The 17,690-nt window shown below is 35.5% G+C and overlaps 1 protein-coding gene across 4 annotated transcripts in view; it reads left to right on the forward strand.

Moving 5' to 3' along the window:
- dpp6b (dipeptidyl-peptidase 6b) overlaps window positions 1-17,690 on the forward strand; it is a 174,108-nt gene that overhangs the window by 113,715 nt on the left and 42,703 nt on the right. For all 4 annotated transcript variants that reach the window (XM_055203016.2, XM_055203017.2, XM_055203015.2 and 1 more), the window contains 3 exons: window positions 6,184-6,298; window positions 14,138-14,236; window positions 17,453-17,565. In XM_055203016.2, coding sequence (XP_055058991.2) covers window positions 6,184-6,298; window positions 14,138-14,236; window positions 17,453-17,565 — 327 coding nt within the window. The remainder of the gene's footprint in view (window positions 1-6,183; window positions 6,299-14,137; window positions 14,237-17,452; window positions 17,566-17,690) is intronic.

Below are 17,690 nucleotides of genomic sequence, written 5' to 3' on the forward strand. Positions count from 1 at the left end.
ATTATGATTTTAATGTGTGATTTTGCTATTAAGTAATCATGTTTTGTATAAGTAATTTATTAACTTTACACAATACAAAAGTAGAAAGGGTACAGTATAATAATCTAAATAATAAAATGACACAAGCAATGTGTAGATCTCCCACCTATAGCCTCATTTATATACTATATGAAACATATAATTTTAAAGACATCAATTGTAATTTTAACAACGTTCTGTCTACATAAATCATAACGCGATTTTGTAGGAATTGTAATAAGGCGCTAAGAAATTGTAATAAGGCAGCCAATGGAATCACGCGGGGGTCCTGGGGGGGCAGAATTGCCCGGGGGGAACGAATTGCTGATGACACCGGAAGCAGTGCATAACGTTAGACATGGTCTACGATTTCAAAGATTGTTCATTATTAATAACCTCGTTTAGATGCTGGTTATGGTTCTACAGTAACATCCTAACAATATGAAGAGAAAAAAGAATTTAAAAAATCCATTCAGTCTATTGGGTGTATGGTAGCAGATAAGTTGACCAATGTAAACTGTCCGGCCGGACAGCTTACATTGGTTAACTGCTCTCATCCAATCCCTGCTACATTAGAAAATCCACCTCGTGCTCGCGTCTCCACCCCATCGCACACCACCCCGCCCCTCTCCTGCCTGCGACATGAAATTTGTGTCAGTGTATGGTAGCTAGCGAAGCAGCAACATCTCACTAATGGAAAAAAACTAAATGACAGCAGCAAGCAGCCCCTGCTTGTCCCTACAGTAAAGGTTGGAAGAAAAAGGAAGTCTGTTGAAGAAAGAGCAGAGGTTAAAAAAATTTGAAAAATGGCGGACTCTAAGTAAAATCAATATATGGTCCGCCATTGACCGTTGGAGGAAGCTTCAGGGAGATTTGGGGCTGAAAACCGACGCCGACACGGCAGACTTTTGTTGAACAGGTACGCACTTATTTATACTTTTATTGTGTGTGGTGTGACTTAAATTTCTTTTTTTGAGTCGGTCAACATGCTGTCGGTCGGCATCGGAATGTTAGCCGTTTAGCATCGCGTATCACGGGTCAAAGTAATTATATTTACTAAGATTGTGTGAGGTGTTAGTATTATCAATTTGACTACATGCTGATGCTGCCGGTCGGCATCGGAATGTTAGCCGTTTAGCATCGCGTATCACGGGTCAAAATAATTAAATTTACAAAGATTGTGTGAGGTGTTACATAAATATGATATTATCAGTCAGACAACATGCCCATGCTGCCGGTCGGCATTGGAATGTTAGCCGTTTAGCATCGCGTATCACGGGTCAAAATAGTTATATTTACAAAGATTGTGTGAGGTGTTACATAAATATAGTATTATAATCTGACTACATGCTGATGCTGCCGGTCGGCATTGGAATGTTAGCCGTTTAGCATCGCGTATCACGGGTCAAAGTAATTATATTTATAAAGTCATTTCTTGAAGCTCATGAGGGGAAACGTATGCCAAACGTTGTTGTGAAAGTAAATAACGTCAATTACAATCATAATTGTAATTGTTCATTCCTTCAAGCCTTTATGTGTTTACTGCTCGGTAAATCTCTGTTCTGATGTTTACTACCAGTGATCAATGAGTGACGTTGAATGAGTGACGTTGTTCAGTGGTTTCCCGGTGGGAGGGATCAGGTAGCACAGAGGGGCGGGATGAGTTTTTTAAAACTTACTAACGGTCTCAGGCTTTCTAGACCGATTTTTAACATCATATACTACAGCTTTAACAAGCAGACTGACCTTTACATTTTCCCCCATTCATACATTAGTAACAGAATTGTATTATTAATATCTATAATATCTATTATTTTTTGTTAACACTTAATAAAATTAGCCAAAAGGTTCAATAACCTTTTATTGAAGTATTCTAGTTCTGTGTAATTCTTTGATTGCAGAGGTGTGCAGTTCTGCTTATACTGTAGCTATTGGCTACAATGCTTGATTTTAGCAACTGTGCTTTCTTGTACATGTATTTTTGTATTTATATTGTAAACCATACATTGGAAATGACCACCCCACTCAGGAATGATTTTGAGTTTGGTAAAAATATCAGTAATGCTTTTAGAAAAATAAACTATATGATAAAATGTGGTTGTTGCTGTATTGCACTAAAGAGGCACTTGACCTTTACTTAGACATAGATAGATTTCTGTTTTTAGAATAACATGGCTTGTTGACTAAACGGTATTGATCACACTGTTTGTGACTTGTTTTATGAGTGCTACTGCATTATTGTCATCTGTTATTTTGATAAGCTGTTTTTTTAGCTGTGACATTGCAAATGTCTTATCTACAGGGGTCAAATGACGACGGGCGATTTAATTATTCGAAAATAATGCACACCCAAGGTGGCAATGCAGCCAGAACGCGAATCAGTGCAATATTTTCAAATAATTCAATGGACCAAAGTCAATCATTTTGCTTATACCATGGTTACCACATGATAAAACACTGTTCAAATTTTAAGACATTTGACAGTTTTGTCTTTAAAATGCTAATTCCAAAATAACATTTTACAGCTAGAGAGAGAGTGAGAGAGAGAGAGACAGAGAGAGAGAGAGAGAGAGAGAGAGAGAGAGAGAGAGAGAGAGAGAGAGAGAGAGAGAGAGAGAGAGAGTGCGAAATATCAAGTGAGCGAGAGAGAGAGAATGAGGGAGAGCTCATGATGGAGGAATAAAGAGAAACTGTAGCACAACTCCCCCGCACATGTTGCTTTTGATGTAAAGTGTTTGCACTTGTGTTTGCAGTAATGGGAACAAGTTGGCCTATCAATATTTATATGTAATTTTTCTTCAGTATTTATGTTTATTATAATTTGTTAGTTTTCAATTATCAGGAATGAAGCAAAATCAAACTGAACAAGCAGGCAATAAATGTTTATTTGCTGTATTACTCTCTTTTCACACTCTTTTTAATAATTGTATTCATTCTTTTCAGTTTATTTATTTTCCTACCACATATATACCGCATATATATATATATACTTTAATTGTTGAAATTAAATAAATCTATTATTTTACTTGAACTTGGCGAAGTGATATGGAACTGTAATGTGGTCGACAGACCAGGACCTAGTTCATAAGTGTGTTTTGCCCTTTACTGAAAAATAATGCTCACCCATAGAATGTTTCTCAGCCAATCAGAATGAATAAATTATTTACAGAAACACAACAGCACTATCATAAAAGAACAAATGTTTAATAATTTTTTTTATTTTTTATTTTACATATATATTTATTTTCTATATTTTTTATTATTATTATTACAGTAAAAAAAATCCTCCACCCACACTTTAAAAACAGCTGGGTTATTTTTGACCCATAATGGCTCTTCCATCGAGTTTAGTAACACTTCAAAATGGGAGGGATTATAGGCATGCCGTTATATTTGGCTGCCTACTGCTGTGACATCATACAAGGGAGAGCGTTCCCTACTGAAAAATCCAGCCAAAACCAGCATAAGCTGGTAGCTGGCCCTAGCTGGTTTAAGGTGGTTTATGCTGGTCCTCCCAGCCTGACAAAGCTGGTCATGCTGGTGGGCCAGCTGGTTTTCCAGCATGACCAGCTAAGTCCAGCTAGACCAGCTTAAAATGTGACCAAAACACAGCTAGACCAGCTTGCTACACCAGCAAAACCAGCTTCCTACACCAGCAAAACCAACCAAAACCAAGCTGGGGACCAGCCAAAACCAGCTCACCAGCCCATGCTGGTCTTAGCTGGATTTTTCAGTAGGGTTGTTGTATATTCCCATACATTTATTAATTTCCCAGTCCAGCACAAAATTAAAATTGACCACTACAAATAGATGTTTGCACATCGTGTTTATAACTAACTCTGTCTCACATGACACCCGTGGCGTCAGTCGACGGCGCTCTGCTGAGCCTCATTTGCTCATTTAAGCATATATGTGGACGTGCGCTTCGCAAATGTGCCACCACAAACTGCAAGTCTGGAAAAACCTGTTATGGTGTTCCTGATTCTCAACCTGTGGATGTTATCATCTCTAAAAGGGAGTTTGGGAACTTACAGAAAAGCACAGATGACATGTTTACTCGATACAGCGCAAGCTAGCATGAAGGTAAAGCTAATCTTTAACATTATAGCGATGACGCTGGTAGTGACGATTCTCTCAGACCAGTCAGTGATCTACAGTGTTTTCGTGACAAGTTTTGGTATCAGCGCGGGTCGCTTGGAACCCAGACCGAGGTGGCACTAAAAAAAGTTTGGGGTAATACGTACTGCACTCAGTGGAAAAGCCCCCAAAAGTAAGCTGACCCAACCCAAATCAAACCGTGTGGTACTATGCAATGGAAAAGTGCCATTATATCCAAAGCGACTTACAATGAGGGAACCTTTAACATTTTGTCTAAACATTATTCCCTCTATAAACATAAGCTGCTGTGGATTGCTCTTCCCTTCACTCAGGTTTCCAGACAAGTCTGTTTCTTGCAAATAAACGATAATTTCTTCTCTCCTCCCTGATTTGTTCTTGTCAGCTCAGTCTCTGGCTCATTCCACTATTAAAACAGATCACCACAGTTCAAAACTCCCCTGTGGTCTCAAGCCAGACAGAAAGCTGACCTGAGCAATCACATTCTTACAACTCCCGTGGTGATTGCTCTCCGTCTTACAGACCACCAGCACCCTTATGAACATCTTTATGTAATCATCCAAAAATATTACATGTCTCACTGAACAAACTCCAAGTCAAGCGAATATTTACAAATGGTCATTGATATAAAAAAATGCATTGTCTTTGAGAATATACGCCTGATCTTTCTGGTATTCACAGCTATTTTACGAGGTGAATAATTTGTATTAATTCAAGCTTAAATCTTTTTTGAAAAAACAAAAATGAAGCCCCTGGTGTGAAAGCGGATCATACTTAAACATATGAATAAGGGGGCAGTTTCCCGGACAGGGATTAGACTAGTCCTAGACTAAAATAAATATAGGAGCTGTTTAAACTAAAAACAACCTGCACTGACATATCTCAAAATACAAGTAATGTTTTTAGTAATGCATGTTTGTTGAAACTAGTTATAGTCCTGGCTTTAGCTAATCCCTGTCCGGGAAACCGCCTCATTACGAATTTACCATGAGATTGTAAACATCATTAAAGGCGGGGTGCATGATCTCTGAAAGCCAATGTTGATATTTGAAATCACCTAAACAATCACCCTACCTCCAATAGAATCTGGACTTTCTTTTGATAGACCCATCCCACACTTACTGCTGATTGGCTAAAAGTGTTTTTTGGTACTCGGCCTGAAGTGTTTTTCAAAAATCATGGACCCCGCCTTTAATATTTTGTTCATTCAGTGTGTTTGATTGATGTGTTTTTATTTTACCGTTGGTGTAACAATCACATTAACAAATGTCTAATTGCTACTACTTGAGCAATCCAGAGTTGACAAAAAAAAAAAACTCAAAACAATGAGACTGAACCTTTCCATTAGTTTTTAAAGGCACACCGTGGAACTTTTTGGCCTACAAACTACATGGTGTCGCTTAAAGGGATAGTTCACTTAAAAATGAAAATTCTGTCATAATTTACTCATCCTCATGTTGTTCTAAACCTGTATGAAATTCTTTTATCTGATGAACACAAAAGAAGATATTTTGAGAAATGATGGTAAACACACAGCAGATAGTGACCATTGACTTCCATAGTAGGAATAAATGCGAGTGTAATGATGTAATTTAATGGGTACTGTCAACTGTGTGCTTATATCATTTATCAAAATATTTTCTTCATCATTTATCACAATACTTCCAAAATATCAGAAAAAAGAAATTCATACAGGTTTAGAACCACATGAGGTTCATTTTAAAGTGAACTATCCCTTTAAAGCACACCATGCATATATACACCTTTACAATATGCTTTCTGAATATGCTGAACTTATTCAACTGCATCTTAAACAAGTGAAAAAAGTGTTGAGTCAGCCTTTAGTTATTACAGTCCCAAACTGTAAAACTTTGTCCCTGACAGCAGTAGAGGTAATCGACTCAGTATGTCAAAACGGATCTGTCCAACTAGGCCCTTTCCATCAGAATTTGGTTTTCTTATTCTGTTTTCAATTTTATTTTTGGACTTTTTCTTTTCTCAAACGGACTGTTAAAAGCCATTAAAACTGTGTCTGTTTGTGATTGACAGGAGCTGGTTGGCAGCAGTCCCCCACAGAGGAACTGGAAAGGAATTGCCATAGCACTGCTGGTTATTCTGGTCATCTGCTCTCTGATCGTCACATCTGTTATCCTGCTGACACCAAGCAAGTGTCTTCACACCTCTCGCATACAATAATCAATACTGTGCCTGGTTCTCTAGCTAGTAAAATATGTGATCACGTAGACTAGCATTCTACATTACCTTTGTGTTCTTCAGAACAAATTGCAGATACAGTAGATTATTTTCATACAATCATGTTGTAAATAAGGAAGGTAAAAATAATTTAAGAAAATAAGACGGTTTAATCCTGTGTAGTTTCAAATGGTCTTTTAAGTCTATTAATTTTTCTCAAAATAGTAAAAAAATCTTTAGAATAGATTTAATATAAATGTAGATTTTAAAGAGGTTTAAAGGTGCAGTGTGTAAATTTTAGTGGCATCTAGTGGTTTGCAACCAACAGCTCAGTTCACAGCTCACCCCTTGCTATTGAAACGCATAGAGAAGCTACGGTAGCCGACACAGGACAAACATGTCATCGTTGGAGACAACTTAATAAAAAAGTTTGTTCATTTATGCTGCGTTTACACCAACCGCGGTAGAGGCGCGAAGCGCGAGTGATTTCAATGTTAAGTCAATGTGAAGACGAGTTGACGCGCGTCAGGAGGTCCTGCAGCGCAGAAGAGCCGTTTGGCGCGAAGCGGAAGAGGCGCTTCCGCCTCATTCGCGCGTGAAGCGAGCGTTCTGTACGGTACACACGAATGGTGCTTTTTGTGCATTAATTTTGTTATCATACACGTGCTTATTTAGTGATGTCCTTTTTTGTTACACACTTCCTGCAGCCAAGAAAAAATATTCATATTGCATAAACATTGCTCTTTTTAGACATTTGTAATGCGATCTGAGAAAACCCAATTCATGGTAAAATTTAAAGTTTTGATACCATTGAAAGCTGGGTTTAATCCCTTTCCAAATATGTTTTTGTTTCTTTTATAGCTTGTCTAAACAAAAGGTATAGTTATCTGAATTCAGCTGATCACTGTGATTTTCAGGAACGAAATTTTAAGAAAATCAGGTTTAAAGAGAGGTAATGAAAATAAAAGCACAACCATCAAGTATTACAAGTATTACATGCTAAACGTTCACAATATAACATCCATTTGTGTATTATTCAATGTATTACATATTTATTTATTTATATTCCATCGGATTTAGTATAAAATAATCAGTATGCCCCAGCTCGAGTCTGTCCGGGCTCTGGCCATTTCTTCCTGACCACCAGGCAAGGCTCACTCCTCGGCTAAAGCAGCTGCTCCATCCTCTTTCTCGACAGGAAATTTTGGACGTCGGGCTAGCGATTTTGCGAGCCTTGACCGTATCTATTCACTTTTATTGTATTTTACTGTTACTTTAAGTGAAGTTTTACATTGTTTATCATGAGTATAGTCTCTGAATTTTTGATCACCGCTTGAATGTTTAAGATGGCACAACTATTTTACTCTTCAGCTTACATTCAGAATAGCATGGGGTACCTCCATCCATCTCTTCAATAACGTCTCTATCATCAAATCTTTCATCTCTGGATGTGAAATAGTCCATTATAACATTGTTTAAGGCACTGACATCACCAGGATTGATCAGATTGAGGCGGTCATGTTTATCATTGAAGTACTGTAAGCTACTGGTTTAGACTGATTGTTCTCATGTGCTCCGTCATCTTATGAAAACTTGGTTTAAAAAATAACTTTGCATGTCATACACAGGACTGGAGGGAGGCCTAGATATTCTCAGAGATGATAGAGAAGATGTTATAGAATAATAATGTAATGAAAACCCAATTTTGACCAAAAAATTACATTCAACACTTTTGTATTTTCTGAAAAGCTCTCAACAATCCAGCGCCACATCCGACCGGTTTTCCCAGAACGCATCACATTTTGTGAAAAGCTTTCTTTCTGTTTGTCCTTAATTTGGAAACGCCCCACAAACATAATTTTCCTTTGTTTAGATATGTCAGTCAAAAGTAAGAGATTGTAATCTAATTGTGTGTTGATTCTGATTCTTTAAGAGTTTTAGGGGGTGGGTGATTCTCACGAAAACTTGGTTTTAAAATTGCTTAAATTTACTTTTTTCCCCACCAGACATTGAAAAACAAAGTCTGGAGTAAATGGGAACATTAATTTAAAAACTTTTACTTATCATTTAACACCTTTTGTAACATAATTTTAAAAAATAGTCCTAAAAAATTTCATTACCGCAACAGTCAGAAAACATCAACACTGACATATTTTCAAAATGACATGACAAACCTGAAAGAACATAATTTGGAGATTCTGCACATGCATTTAAAATCAAAGTGTTATGCTTCTATTAATTAAATTAACATTTAATAAGCATCTGTTGCGGTAATGATAATCAAAATGTCGTGTAAGCATTCTGACAAGACAATATTTCAAATTAACTGTAAAAAAATGATCTTACCTGGTAGCCATCTTGAAGTAACTGGTCCATGTGCTTGGTCACTCAAAATCAAACTTTATTAAAATTCTATATGTGTGCTTAAACTATTCTCAAAAAGTGTTGCAGAGGATGAGAACATCAGGCATGGACACATCATTTTCCTAATTTTTCTTCATAATTATTATACATGAATATTCAGTAAATATTTTTTCTGTCAAATATTTATTTTTTTTCTTAATATTTTTGTGTTCATTTGATTAAATTACAACATAACGCATGTTCAAACACAGCCGGACACATTGCGGTAATGAGAATTTCAGCAGAAAATGAGATACAATTTTCAATTATAAATTCTTATGTTGAAATCACACATTGTGCAAGGTAGAACACAGTATTGTGTTAATTCTGATGCTTTTTAATGTTACTATATTACACATTTTAAAGCTAAAATCATTAGTGCCGTGGTGTTTCTATGGTTTTGTGAGAATAACCCGGGTACTTAAAAAGGTAAAAGCGAAATGAAAAACAGGATTTTTAGTCTCCAAAGCTATATGAGTTTTTAATCATAGATTCTTAGATTATTACATTTAGTCCTCAAAATTCTAAAAAATGACTTCTTCTGAATTGCCGGTTCCATTATAGTTATTTTTCTGGGTAATATGTATAGTACAAATATAATATGACACTACTTCATCAAGAGGAAAGTAGGTCACCATGTTTCCCCAGAGTTTGGTTGAAGTGTTTTTTCAAACACTAATGATGAAATATCTACGCATACACAGATCAATTGTTGGAAAGCCTATATAAGGAGTAGCCTCAAGAAATAAATGAACTCATTTTTAACCCTCAGCCTAATTGAGGGTGATGTCTTATCCTGGTGGAGCTTGAAGAATATCAGTAGCCCACAAATACGAATGCAAAAGATTAGATCTAAAAAGTTCAACCCCAGTCCAACCAACAAAATTAAAGTCTGAATAGTTCTCTGAATGATAGCTGCGAAATAACGTTACGTTCTACGGTGTCTGAGATGGAGAAGTGAAAAATCACTTTAAACCAAGTTTGGAGTTCTCACTTCAACTCCTTAATCTCAGTGTTAAACTTTTTCTAAATGGAACCCGTTATAGCGAGACAAACTTTGTGGGAGATCACAGAAAAACCCTCTGATTAGATCAATGTGTGTGGATCAATAGAACTGTAAATAGAAAGAGACACGCTGGGGAAACCTGTTCTCACCCTCTGCCTCACATCAGCTCTAGTAATTGCCACTGGCCCTGTGCACTGCTGAGGGAGTTGTTTGCTGAAAGTGAATCTCACGGGACAAGAAGCCAGACATGATGCTGGGAGCTCTGCCCACATTTGAGACTCTGCTGTTGTTTTGCCCTGTTTGTGGCAGTCTCATTTGTCCTGCAAGAAACAGTCCATCAACACAAATTCCTCAGTTAGTCTTAAATTTAATAATGCCACTACTATAAAAGAACGGGAAGACAAATGTCTCAAACTCACAGACTTTCATTGTAAAAAGAAATATTATACAAAAAATAATAAAAAATGTATGAAGAGAGGACATTTTTATGGAAGTCGAGAGAGGACATGCACTATTATTATTTTTGCTTGCTTGTTTTCTCTTGATCACGACTTATGTCACAATGTAATGTCCTGTCCATAATATTTAGTGTATTTTGAAGTGGACTGTTAATGCATATGAGTTGGGGTCTTCGCCGTTACCACACGTGTAGCTAATGTGTAGCCGATAGACTAATAAATAAATAAAGTTGGACGGTTCATGTTCGTGAATTTAGGGACCATCTCTAAAGTAATACTATACACGTTTCTTCAATAGTATTTAACAGTTTATTTTAATAAATATAAAAAATTTAGTGTGCATTATAGCTGACAGACAACCACATAAACGGTTTTGCAACTGTTTGTTGACTTTAAGTCATTCCATTTAAATGCTGTTAAAAGTAGAAACGTGTATATTATTGAGTAACTTAAAGATGGTCCCTAAATTCACCACTGTAAAATTGTAAATATTGACAAATCTATTTCAGCTTGAGCAAATCTCTGATCCAAGTAAATCTCATTTGTTCATCCATGCTAATTTAGCAAAATATGCTTTTGCTGTTTACAAACAAAACAACATGTTCTATCAAGTACAAGTAAGCTTTAATCACATCACAAGAATACAACTTTTGATAAACAAAAATTAGGTAAGGTCTACCTATTTTTTTCATAACTAATTACTTATAAAAAAATTAATAACATTAACCCTATTGGTATTAAGCCACAGATCTATTAAATTATTATTAATAATGATAAGCCATTAAGAAACATTACATACTTATTCAGAGAGGGTTGAATAAGAAAATAGTCATACAAGATTGCATAAATTGTTTGCTTTATTGAACAAATAACATTCTGTAAACATTAAAAACTAATTATTGGAAGTACAAAATAACCCCAATACATTTCAAGTGAAATACAATATATCATAGTTTTACATAAAGCTTCTTGAACATATTATTTCATAAAAAAAATAAACCAAAGTCTTTATGAGATGTTAAAAAACCATTAAAAGCAAGATTCCTAAATACTGTTCTTCATGTTATCATTGGAAAATGAAAGAAGACAATAATATGAGAGGAAAAACTGATCTCATTTAACTCAGTAGACTAGCATGCTATATCGATACAAACAAACATGTCAATTTCATTTAAAACTTAAGTGCAAAAATACAACTTCATATTATGCTATAACTCACAGTACACGTGCATAAAACATTGAACACTAACAAGAAGTACTTACATTCAATTTTAAGTGATTCAACTTCATATACAAGTCACATATATAACATGAACCCCGAAATACTTTTTTGAACAGACATTAAAAAGCGAAAGGCAACGTTAAGTATATATCCGTAAATGATAATAATAATAAAATGGCTTCATAAATGGATCCCTTCTAAAACAAAACTCAATATAATAACAGATAAATACAAGAAAACTTTAACATTAATTATCTAGCATCGACAACTTTACCGTTGTTTGTTTGTCTCCTCGACGCTCTCCCGTCTGTAGATCAACCGTCCGCTGCTCTCTCTCTTCACGTGGCTTGCTCAAGTTCAACCACTCATATTGAGCAGCTCCGCTGTTCACGAGATTCAGACATGTAAATAATAATAATGGAAATATGGATTTTTATTCGATCTTATTTTTTTAGTATTGCAGTTATTACTGTTAAAAATTGGATAGTGAAGGTAGAATATACCCATTATTTTTTATTTTACTTGCTAGCTTATATACTTAATTAAATTATAACTAATTTTCATGGGTTAAATTTAACACCCCCCAGAGTAATTTTTTACAGTGTAGTTGTTGTTGGATAAAGACAAATTGTTGGCCCACAATTTGGGGAAAAACCTTTTGTGATTTCTGTCAAAATGAAGATAGTAATATTCTTTAACAGCAAGATGAAGAAGTTGATAAGGCTAATGGATCAATAGCAGTGTTAATTATTGGTAGAATTAAATATTGCCGAGACCGATTTATCAGACAATATATTTTTTAATTACCTTGGCCAATAAATCTTTCCATTTGGCTGATAAATCTCTGGTTGGGTCACGCTAACATGTTAGCATTGTGTTCCAAGATAAATACACTCGAGCCCAAGCAGGGACCCACAGACGCACGACACCAAAGCACCGCGAGAGCAACCGGTTAAACTTATTGGGTAAAGTATCTTAATGCTATTTATTTGCTGTTAATATTAAGGAATGAAATACTGTTTTTGTCCGTTTTATTAATCTATAAACAGTAATTATTTAATCTAATTACAATTTTTACCTCATTACAAGTTAATAGAATACATTAAGAGAATATTGCATAAATATGCAATATCAATGTTTATTTAGTTTCACTAATTGTTTGTATGTTTCCCAGTTACTATAATGATATATTTTAAATATCGACCTTATATCATCACATTGCTCTCTTCATATCGGCATCGTCCATCAAAAAACCCCATATCGGTCGACCTGTAGTATTAACAAGTGCAGCATTGTGTGTAAACTTATTGATTCCTCATTTTATTCATCTTTAGGCAAAACGAGTGAAAAATGTGCCTTGATTAAGACATTTAGGGGCGGTTTCCCAGACAGGGATTAGACTATAGTTTTCCTAGACTAAAATAAATGTAAAAGCTGTCCAAACTGAAAACAACTTGCACTGACATATCTTAAAATATATTAGTGCCCTTTGTTTTGCCTCAAATTGCACACAAGTAATGGTTTAAGTAAGGCATGTTTGTTAAAACTAGTTATATTTTCATAATTAAACTAAAGCCTAGTCCTGCCTTTAGATAATCTCTGTCTGAGAAACCACCCCTTGAAGACTAAATTCAGTACATAGCCTACCTTATAAAGCATGCTTTACAGGTAAGCATATCAGCTCAGTATATAAACACAACATGCCCACATTTAGCATTGAAAAATATAATCAAAAACATGTCTGTGAACGTGTTTTATAATGTACGTCTGTTCTGTTGCGGTTTATTTGTCAATAAAAAGAGGAACGCATTGCCTAGTAAATGACCCAAGTGCCCCCTCACTTTTGTACAGGCCCAGGTAAAAAATACATTTTCTGCCACAGCAACAAAGGCTGTGTGTAAATCAAAGAAACCCAAGAACCTGGAACACACGGAGACCATGTGCTGGTGTAATATATGGTAGCTGGTGCAGTCTTAAAGCTCAAAGCATTAAAAATCAATCACGGTTTCTACAAATAGAGACCTGCAGAACCGAAAATGACCATCCAAGGCCAAGTCACTAACTTTAATGAAATAAACCTGGTTCTGCTCTGGGAATTTAATGGGGACGATATATATGGTCTTACTGATTGCATCACAGAGTACACAAACTTCTGTGACGCTGCTGACACCAGGAAAGTGCACTGATACCCCCAAAACAATCTATGTGAGTCACACCTGACACACGATGAGAACTGGTATAGCAGAAGAGAGAGTTAGTGCAGAGGATATACAACAAGGACGAGCTATAAAATATTGCAGTTGTCTCATTAAGTTTATATACAGTAGAAGGATGGTCTGGATATCTGGAACATGCTCTCCCAAAACCTATATGACTTTATTTTATTGAACACAAGAGGAGAAATTTGATGCATTAAAAAATCTTGCAGTGTGGGAAGATTTACATGTTTACCATCTTGGATAATGGACAGTAATTCAAGAAATTATTAAAACACTTAATTGTCATATTCAATAATAAAAATATCCTATACTAAAAGTCAAAATTGATTGTGTCCAAAGTGCTTTTAGATGCTGCATTGCACTGTTTAGACTGTTCTGTTGTGTTGTCATTTATTATATCTCGCTTTTTATATCTAAGCTTTTAAAAGATTTTTAAACGTATCCTAAAATCTTTCATGTTCTATTCAGTTGTTGAAATTTAATGAAAATCTTCTGCTCACAGATGAGGATGACAGTCTGGCCTCTAAGAAGAAAGTCACTATTGAGGACATCTTCAATGGACGGCTTCGAGCACACGATCCTGAGGCTACATGGCTTACTGGTAAGTGGCATTTGAGTTTTACTCTAACCATCCCAGACGCTGGAGCTGTGATGGACTGCAGGCAGCAAAATAGCAACAAAATAAGAAATTGCATCATTAAAATATGCAGAGAGCATCTTCTCTGAAAGCATGAAATGGTAAAAAGCATTTGTGGAGTTATATCCTTTTCCATCATTACAGACTTATTTTCTTTCTATTCGGTCTTAAAATCATCTGAGTTAAAGCTCAAATTATACTTTTTGAAGCTATGTGTTTTCATCATCCACAATGGTGTTTTTCCATTGCATTTTGGCTGTAACACTTTGCTCTGCTAGCTGAAAAAGTCATACTTGGGGATATATACTCAAAATCATGCTAAATGTGAATATCTTAGCATTTACTCATATAAACTATATATGTACTATATTGATCTTAAAAAACGGCTCATGTTTATAAGCGTGTGTTCTGCATCTATGTACACACTCTCAGAAAAAAGGTACAAAAGTTTTATCTTTTTGTCACTGGGAAGCAGGGCGTTGAACCAGATTTTTTCCCCAACTGGTTCGTTCTGAACAGAAACAGTATTTTAACGTTTCCAGTTTTCGATTCAACCCTAAAATTGACGTTTCTAAACCGATTAGAACAAAAAATAAAGTTCCCGAACCGGTTAAAACATGTCATTTATTAGCAAACAACTTAAACAAATGTTTTTAGAAAAAGAATACTGTGGTATTTCGAGATCATTTTGTTTGTATGTGTCCTGTCAAAAACAGAAAGATTGTTCGCTTGCTTTTTGAAATGCGTCTCTCCTTGTGTGCACTTGAACACACGCACACACACAGACGGACGACAAATTCCAAACGGCGCTTCGGGAAGAAGATGCAGCATAATAAAGTGAAAATTAGTGAAAAGTGAAAAGTTGGACTTGGACACATTCAACCACATGTGCGTCTTTGTGTACAGAAAATTGCTCACTTTAGAGCCTTTTTGTGGTTAAATTAATTAAAATCACTTAAGTTTTAACATTTGCAAGCCTTTGAAACACGTGCAAATGATCAACTTTCACCCTATTTAAATTTGCGTATTTATCCGCAAATCGCATGCGAGCCGAACCGTGGGTCGTGATCTGTACTGACACGGATCAACTGCGATCCATTAAACCATTAATTAGTATTAAAAAAACAAACATCTTGAGATACTTGGTAGCCTACAATATTTACCTCATATGATTGAGCATTAGAGACTTGGGCTTGAGTAGGCTACTTGCTGGTGGCAAGCGTCTCATTTCTCTGACGAATCAACGACGACCGGAACTTCGCCAAGTCATATTGCACAGAAATCTTGTCAAAAGAACAGAAAAATAACGGTATTAACCTGTTTCCATTATTTTACATAAACGTTTCTGTTCCAGAACATATATTTTTTTAAAGTTTTTGGTTTCGTTTCTGTTCCTTGCAAAACATCAAAAGTTTCTAGTTTTCGTTTTTATTCCGTGAACCGTTCAAAGCCTTGCTGGGAAGGTACCTTTAAAAGGCATTTAGTCAAAGCATTTTCATTTATGTATTCAAAAATAGGAGCGGGTCTGAAGGAAGAACTCGTATAGGTTAAAAATGCTGTTACGGGTCGTCTGTATGTTGATTTGTTTTTGTAAGTTAATGGCTTAGGGTTGTAAGTCATTATTTTCCCTCCTTACTCCAAATCAAATATGTGCCTGGCATATTAGAACCCAGAATTAATAAATTCCCAACAGGAGCCATCTAGGGGAAAACATTTTCCAGATGTTTGTAAATTAATTTCATGCTTTCTGGTTTTGTAGATTGAAGTAGACAAGGTAGATTGAGCAGGTTAAAGGTACATATCGTATTAAATCAGACTTGCTACTGTATTTTTTATGTTTTGAAATAAACCACACCTTTATAGACCTTTTGATGAATCTCTGTGGTGAAAAAAAAAAACATCATCTAAGTGCATGTGAATATTTCCAAAAGAACGAGTGATCATTAAAGTTGGCAAGTTCTCAAAAAGAGAATTTGCTCATTGGTATTCGGTATTAACAACTTGCAAATCTCTAGCACATTAATTCACATTATCCTTAACAAGATTTGCATTTTATTTTGTTATACGCACCGTATTCTCTGTGTTTTAATAGCATGTTCCATTTTAATGCTCTCTGCATGTCCTATTAGTGCATCTATTAAACAGTGTTTTGATGCTGTAATGTAGAATACAATATTGCAGGGACACTTTGTTTTAATGCACTGGCACTGCATAAGAATCTGTATCTACTGTCATTTAAACTATAACTTGCATATACAAAAATCTTTGTGATACTTTTGTTTATGTACTAGCAATACCGCACCTTTAATGTGAGGGTTTCTGCACTATTTGTAAATACAAAACAACAATGCTAACAGCATGTCATATAAATTCCCACTTTAAGAAAAACTACATAATAACACTTGTACACAAGAACTAACAAGCAGTTTGATGTGTTGTACGATTACATTGTCACTAATACCCATATTATTTGGCATTTTTAGAGTAAAAAGCATTTGTTAGTGCCTTTTTTTGCTGTCAGTAAAATTTGAATAGATTTTTGGAGTGGGTGGAGAACAGGGGTGTCATTTGTTCCTGGTTGTGGTTGGTAAATGTGCCTTGTGAAACGGTTTGAAAGATGTATATCTCAACATATGTTTTTTTGATTAATTATATTTGCTATTGTGTCCTTGAAAATGCATTTGTTGATTTAAGGCTATGTTTACACCTGAGATGGAGCCTCATTATTCTGACTCTGACATGCTCCACAACCCCTCGTAGAGCCTTTTTAAAAGCGATCACTCGTCTGTATTATTTATCAAGGCGGGAGCTATCTGCATTCAGGTCTGTCGCAGACTTGTTTACCAGGGTTGGTATAACATTTACAACGTGAATAAATAAAGAACATGGTTGCCTTTGCAAAACTGAGAGCTTTAAAAGCTGGGACAAATGAGCCAATGGTTGTAATGAGTTGGGTTTTAAAAGCCTAAATGGAAGAACAAATTGATATGGGTTATAAAAATGAACCAAAGACGTTTAGCAAGCATGAAAGAGCACAGTAATCAGTATTTGTCTTTCATCAGCAGAATGAAGCCTTTGTGCGATGATGTTAACCTTGAATATTGTTATTTATGGGTGTTATGGTTTAAATAGAAACATTCGATTATATATATAAAATCTTTTTTTTCTTTCTCTTCAAAGATTCTGAACTGCTGTACCGTACACGTGAGGGCGATGTGGTCAAACTAAATGTGCTGACTAACACTACAGAGGTTCTGGTGAAGAACAAGATGTTTGAGAGTTTTCGCAACCAGGTTCTTATGGTTTTATAAAAAACAGCCTTGCATGCAGCTTTGTAAATGTTTTACAATTAAACAAAACGGTTATCATATAAATAGTAATTTAGATGAATGATCAAAGGTTGAAAGCTTAATAAAAT

The sequence above is a fragment of the Misgurnus anguillicaudatus genome, chromosome 2, assembly GCF_027580225.2.
Source record: "Misgurnus anguillicaudatus chromosome 2, ASM2758022v2, whole genome shotgun sequence".
Classification (NCBI taxonomy): Eukaryota; Metazoa; Chordata; class Actinopteri; order Cypriniformes; family Cobitidae; genus Misgurnus; species Misgurnus anguillicaudatus.